The sequence below is a fragment of the Syngnathus acus genome, chromosome 8 (genome assembly GCF_901709675.1).
Source record: "Syngnathus acus chromosome 8, fSynAcu1.2, whole genome shotgun sequence".
NCBI classification, from domain to species: domain Eukaryota; kingdom Metazoa; phylum Chordata; class Actinopteri; order Syngnathiformes; family Syngnathidae; genus Syngnathus; species Syngnathus acus.
In genome coordinates this window covers 9734769-9741692 of record NC_051093.1, presented here as the reverse complement: position 1 = coordinate 9741692, position 6924 = coordinate 9734769, and the positions used below count along the sequence as shown (strand labels likewise).

Genomic DNA, 6924 nt, shown 5'->3' with positions numbered 1-6924 from the left:
CACTAGCATAATAGCCATACAAAATAGCTTTATGATGTGTGTGTGTTTTTCCATTGTTCTGCAGTTGCATAGCATAATAGCCATACAAAATAGCTTTATGATGTGTGTGTGCTTTTCCATTGTTCTGCAGTTGCATTTCCGGGTCAAAAGTCGAATTCACTTTCGCATGTTCGTGAGGGGTGACGTCACTGCAGCTGCCATTTTGATTCAATGTACTTTGAGCGCTTTGGGATGGTGTGAACTGCAGCTCCGCTATATATTGTTGCGTTTAACGCCAATACTTCCAAGCTGAGCAAAATGCTTTCCGCAGCTCAGTTGCTCGATGAGTTAATGGGCCGAGACAGAAATTTGGCCCCTGACGAGAAGAGATGTAACGTCAAATGGGACGACGAGAGCGTAAGATAGCATTTTCGGCTAATTTTAGCCTCGTGTGCATGTCGCTAACGTAACTGAACGTTTGTTTGCGGAGCATAATCGCGTTGTTGATGTCTTTGAATATTTGTTAGCGGTTATTCGTGCAATTACTCAATAAAACAGTCGTAAATATACACTCGATTGAATGTCGGTGGCCCACAGTGCCATAAATGAAACCACACACGTTGAACCATTGTTAGCCTGCGAATGATGGACCTCACAATGAGGCATCGTTTGCATGCATTGCGAATAGATTGGAACCCTTAACCCGAAAATATGTTTCACTTAAATTGATCTCACCTGTCGAGATCGATAACTCGGGCTATAATCTGTTGACCTTGAAATAATATGTCTCATATGTGTTTCTAGGTATGTCGATATTATCTGTGTGGCTTCTGTCCAGCGGAATTATTTACAAACACACGCTCAGATTTGGGTAGGTCAAGCTCTAATTGATGTGTACAATCACAACAATGACAATTGAACTGTCACTGATTAACAATGTCCATTTTCTTTTCGAAGGCCCTTGTGAGAAAATCCACGATGAAAATCTTCGCAAAGTGTAAGCAATGCGTCCTGTGTCTTCAAATGTTGTGCAATGTCTTTTCCTTTGCCTACTAGTTATTAATATTGTGTTGTTTATTTTTGTGTGTGTTGTTCAGATATGAAAAGAGCTCACGTTACATGAAGGAGGGATACGAGCGGGATTTTCTGCGCTATCTCCAGTCGCTCCTGGCCGAAGTGGAACGGCGAATTCGTCGAGGGCACGCTCGACTTGCACTTTCCCAAGCTCAGCAGAATGCAGGGGTTTGTTTTGTCTTTTTCTCTTATAATACCTGTAAATGTGCAAATTATAGCGAGAGCTATTATCATTCGCTGCTAAGGTACAGTTTATTTTTCACAGCAACCTCCTGCTCCAGTAGGAAAGAATGAGGAGAAGGCTCAGGTTCTGACCGAGAAGATTGAAGATTTAGTCGTACAGGTTTGTTGAAAATGATGCCGTTCTTTTCTTTTTCACTTGCGTGGCTGATTTAACATTGTACTTTGTTTTGCACAGATTGAGGAGCTGGGCTCGGAGGGCCGTGTGGAGGAGGCTCAAGGAATGATGAAGCTGGTTGAGCAGCTCAAGGAGGAGAGGGAACTGCTCAGCGCCAATCCGTCGGTGAGCCATCTAACTGAGCCTCATCGGCCCACGTCTACTGTCTCTTTGATCTGATTGAAGGGACAATGTTCGATTTTGTTCAACAAAATACGATATGTTATCCGCTGTCTTTCCATTCAGACAATCGAGAGCTTTGCAGCCCAGGAGAAACAGATGGAAGTGTGCGAGGTGTGCGGAGCCTTCTTGATTGTGGGTGACGCTCAGTCTCGGGTGGATGACCACTTGATGGGAAAGCAGCATATGGGCTACGCCAAGATCAAATCCACTGTCGAGGAGCTCAAGGTAATATGGCCACAATTTGGCAGATTATGGGAAGTAACATCATGCACATAGTTAATATTTATCAGCAATCGCGTTTTGGAATGAACTCTGCTTGACTTCCACTAGGAGAAAATCCGACGTCGCTCAGAGGACCCGCAGGGGGAAAACCCGGCCGTTAAGAAAGACCGAGAAGAGCGTGAGAAGGAGGAACGAGAAAAAAAGCGCAAAGAAGAGGAGGAAAAGGAGAAAGAACGCGAGAAAGAAAAGGAGAAGGAGCGCGAACGTGAGAAGGAGCGCGACAGGGACAGAGAACGCGACAGGGATCGAGACCGGCGGGCACGGCGAAGCCAATCGAACAGCCGCCACTCCAGCCGAGCGTCAGATAGGAAAAGAAGTCGCTCCCGGGATCGTCGGAGGTCCAAGAGCAGAGACAAAGACAGGGATCGTGAGCGCAGACGAAGCAGGTAACCCAAATTGTTCTTCTGTACACTCAAGAGTCATCCTAGACAGTCGACTGCAGGTCTCTTTGCTGTTTAATACGTCTGGCAAAACTGACATTTTCTTATTCCGCAGAAGCCGAGATCGAGAGAGGGAGAGAGAAAGAGAGAGGGACAGGGACAGGAGACGCAGCCGTGACCACCCTGACCGGAAGCGACGCTCCCGCAGCCGCGACCGGAGGAGGTCGCGAAGCTCTGAGCGCCGGTCTCATCGCCAGCGCAGCCGCAGCAGGGACCGAGACAGGGAGACAGATAAGGAGAGGGACAGGGACAGAGAGAGAGACAAAGACAGGGAGAGAGACAAAAAGCGCTCATCAAAAGAAAGAGGTGATGGCACGTGACGTAAACCCCCCCCCCCCCCCCCCCCCCACCAAGATCGACACCAATGACGATGACGCTTTTCTTTTTCCAGAACGTAAGACGTCGGAGGAGAAGAGCAGCAACTCCAAGAAAGACAAGAACTCTAACGGCGAAGCAGCCGCCGTCAAGGCTTCCACCGATGCGGAGCCGATGGAGGCGGGGGCGGAGGCTCCCGCCTCGGCTTCCCCGCCTCGCCTTAACGGCCAGCAAGAGCTCCTCCTTTCTGAAGGTGACACTCAGTCCAATTAAAACTGATCTGATAGGACCTCAGATCAGACTCAGGTAAGTGTGTCCTTCTCCTCGCCCCCTGACTCCCCAAACCCTTCACACACTCTCCCTACCCTGCCTCCTTCTTTGCATTCACTTCAACGCTGAAAATGTTTGTCTGATGTACCATATCCTGTTTTTGCATCATAAGTATGCACTGAAGACGAAGAACTAGGCCCGATGAATGAGAAGAAGGTAGAAAGCATTCACGCAAAGCAAGCCAAGAGGCAAAGGCCAGTGTAGCCCTGAGCAAACATGCCCAGAGGTACCCCTCGTTTTGTATTGCTTTTTGATCCTCCGAGATGTCAAAAGGAGCTGGAAAAAAAGATGACATTATCCAGTTAACCTTCCACCAATTTGGCAGTATTGATTCGACATAGTTTACAATTGGCTAAACGTCAAAAGTGTGTACCCTGAGGTGGGAGGATTATTTTTTTTTTTGTTTCATAATAAATATAAACACACACATAGACCAGCAAATGCCATGCAATTCCTTCATGTGCCTGACAATGCTTTGCAGTGTGTGTTTTGCGGGGTGGGCTGATGGTGGTGGTTGGGGTAGTTCTAGGAGCCTTTCACGGACAACGTACCTTACTAACTGGAGGCTAGGGTTTATGGCATAATTTGCAGCTGACTTCCACACCTCACAGCGTTGGTGTTGTGAGCGAGACCACATGTGAAAAGGGCAAATTAAAAATGAAGGATACTCTCTGACTGTCAAAGTGTGCAGGTACTCACCCCAGGTACTCCTTTCTCTACCCACATCCTTTTGTCAATGCTGTTGCCAAGATTGTCAATCTGTATGTTGTTTAGCTTTCACCATCAAGTTTTTGGAGAGAGACGTAATTGAATCATGTGTTTGTCACATCTGTTCACTTTCATAACTACAAAAATGATGTCATTTCAAAGCGGCGTCCAACTTTGTAGACAGTCGGTGAGCATTTTCAGGCAAACCGTGATGACAAGGCGTGTCAGAGGAACTTTGTCATTTTTTGTGTGCCATGTTCTTTCTGAGCCAGTTGTTTTCTAGAAAAGCCGTCGCTGATCTCTTTTACTAACATTCCATTTTATGACCATGTTTGTCCAACAGGAGATATCCATTGGAGGAAGAAGAGGAGGTCACCCCAGCCTCTCTTGGATCCTGGCACGTCGCAGCTTATAAACAAGGTGATCCACATATGCGTAGTGGCTTGCTTATATCAAATCAAGAACATACATGTTTAAAGAGGGAGGAAAATATGACTCCATTGGTTTTCGTGTCTCTGGTGATCTCATATTTGGATGAGTCGTTGTGGTTAATCAAATATGTATTTGGAGGGGTTTCGACATCGGTCGGACCTCACCCGAAATACCAAAAGTGGTAGGCAGACTTCACCCTTTCCTTCTTTTTTTTTTTAATTTTTAAACAATCTCCCCTTTTTCCTTTGCATTTATTAATACCTCTTAGAAGGAAAACAATACTTGTAGTTTATTCTGGTGTGTCAGGTGACGTCCTACTTCTTTCTGATGATTTCTTTTTAAACTTTTGAATAATGTAAAATGTTGGCGGGGCATGGCTCCCCCCCCTTCCACATAGATCTTAAGATTTGCTCATTTTGCTGTAAAAAAAAAAAATTACTGGTTTCCGTTTGATCCATTCATTTTGATGGAAGGCTGAAGATGTTTAGGTTTGGTCAGCTTCAAATGTTCAAATGTGGTCTTGAGAAATAAAAGGTAAAAACTTGACCCTTGTTGTCTTTTGTATACATGAATACAGTTTCTATAGGGCCTCATAAAAGTCACCAGTTGTGTACATGTGACAATGACAAATAAAGATCTATTCTACCTATATTAAGGAGTAACTATGAAGGACTTTGTTTTATTAAAAAAAGTCACTAAATGTTTTGCCCTTTGTTTTATGCAGTGACTAAAGAAAGTCTACACATCTTAAAACATCAGTGAAATAAGAGCAAGCATTTTGCCACCCAGCTAATTAAGCAAGATATTCAATCATAAAAACACATTTAGCTCTATTAAGATGTTGCATATCTTGTGTCTTATGAAAGAAAATGATTGGTTTTCCCCTGCTAATATTCCATTGAGGATTGTAGACGAGTGTGGAGTCGTAATCCAACAGCACCCCTTCAAGGGATGTACCAGGCATGCCATCCCTCTCCTCCATCGGCTCCTCGTCTCGATCGCACCTCCCGGCCTCGCCGTCCGTGACAAAGCCGCAAGTCTTCTGTCCCTTCCTTCCCGCGCGTCAAGCTGCCCGACAAGTTGGCGGGCGGTGGCCTGAATCCTGGGCCTCCATTTGACAAATTTTATCTGAGGCGGTTGGAAAAACAATCACAGCTCAGGCGACATCTGGTAATAAACATACATTTGGGGGGGTTAGGGTTAGTTCATATGACTTCAACCAGTAGGTGTCAGTAATGCGCATTGAAGCTGGTCCCACCTCACAGTAAAACAAAACGAAGAAGAAAACGACGTCACTTCCCGTTCACGAACGAGTCGTGAATTGTACACATTTCCCGTTCACCAACTGAACGGAGCTGTGAGTGAACGAGTGTGAGTGAGTGAGTGAGTGAGTGAGTGAGTGAGTGAGTGAGTGAGTGAGCGAGTGAGCGAGTGATTTGCATTTCCAGTTCATCGCGAGAACGGATCAGTGAGGGGACGAATCCGGACTTTCCCGTTCGCGAGTGAACTGCCTTCCTTCCCCCCCCCCCCCCGTGCATCAACGGATCAGTCAGTGAAGGTGTTGCGTCTCCCTCCTGGCGTCAACTATGTAAGGCAGAATGTCGATTTACGATTTGCCAAGGAAAGAAAGAACCACTCAGTGAAACACCACTTCTTTTATGCACGTTTTCTCCAAGCTAACGGCTAACTTTAGTGCATGAACGGATGCGCCGTTATGCAACAACGGGGAGATGATGCTTCTCTTTGGGTCATCTTTATAACACTTAAAATAACGTGTATGCATATATACGCCTAAATATTGTTATCCAATATATCTACTGCAGCTTCACATTAGATTGCTGGTTTGAAATGTACTTTTATTATTATTTTAATAAACATTAAAACCTGTTAAAACTTGTCTGGTGTTTTATTCCTTGTTTTTATTTTTTGGGGCATGAAAACAAAAATCTGACATTTGGTGCACTGCTTTATATGACAATATGTATATGTGTTATACGTTGTGTAATATGTGTTGGTGTCCCCCCCCCCCCCAATAAAGAGCAAGTAGTCAAATACACATTCTTGACACGTACAAAAAATGCATGCAGTTATTAGGTACAGCTGAAAATGGAGTGTCTGTGTGACGTCTCAGATCAACCAGCCAATCAGGAGGTTGTGGCACTTTTCACTTTCACTTCAGCTTTGGCCATGATTTTTCCCTAATGAAGTGGCCTGTGATTAGGTACACCTGAAAATGGCGGCGTACCTAAAGGAGTGTCCGTGTGACGTCACAGAGCAAACAGCCAATCAGAAAGTGGGGGTGAGGGCGGGTGCGGCACTTTTCACTTTCAGTTAAGCTTTGGCCATGATTTTTCCCTAATGAACTGGCCTGTGATTAGGTACACCTAAAAATGGCGGTGTACCTACTGGAGTGTCCAAGTGACGTCACAGATCAAACAGCCAATCAGAAAGTGGGGGTGAGGGCGGGTGTGGCACTTTTCACTTAAACCGGGGGTGTCGACCTCCAGTCCTCGAGGGGCCGCGTTCCAATATGTTTTCCAAGTGACCCTCGTTAAACACACCTGCGTGAAAAGTTTTAGCTCCTGCAGAATGTGAAAGGAGCTAAAACTTTTCACGCAGGTGCACTTAACGAGGGAATCCCACGGACACTCCATTAGGTACACCGCCATTTTCAAGTGTACCTAATAACAGGCCACTTTATTAGGGAAATATCATGGTCAAAGGTCACAGGTGTCAAGCTCTAGTCCTCAGGGCCGCGTTCCAACATGTTTTCCAAGGGACCCT

The 6924-nt window shown here is 45.5% G+C and overlaps 1 protein-coding gene across 2 annotated transcripts; it reads left to right on the top strand.

The window, feature by feature from the left end:
• Nucleotides 1–174: 174 nt before the first annotated feature.
• On the top strand, nt 175–4686 carry luc7l3 (LUC7-like 3 pre-mRNA splicing factor). 2 transcript variants are annotated; one of them, XM_037255951.1, is made up of 11 exons: nt 175–396; nt 784–850; nt 937–976; nt 1077–1221; nt 1319–1396; nt 1472–1576; nt 1697–1858; nt 1964–2301; nt 2411–2661; nt 2747–2976; nt 4052–4686. In XM_037255951.1, exons 1-10 carry the CDS (start codon nt 298–300, stop codon nt 2941–2943), a joined length of 1482 nt encoding a protein of 493 aa, XP_037111846.1. In that variant the 5' UTR covers nt 175–297; the 3' UTR covers nt 2944–2976; nt 4052–4686. The 2 variants fall into 2 exon arrangements, with proteins under 2 accessions (XP_037111846.1, XP_037111845.1); XM_037255950.1 differs by having other exon boundaries at nt 2747–4686.
• Nucleotides 4687–6924: the final 2238 nt, after the last annotated feature.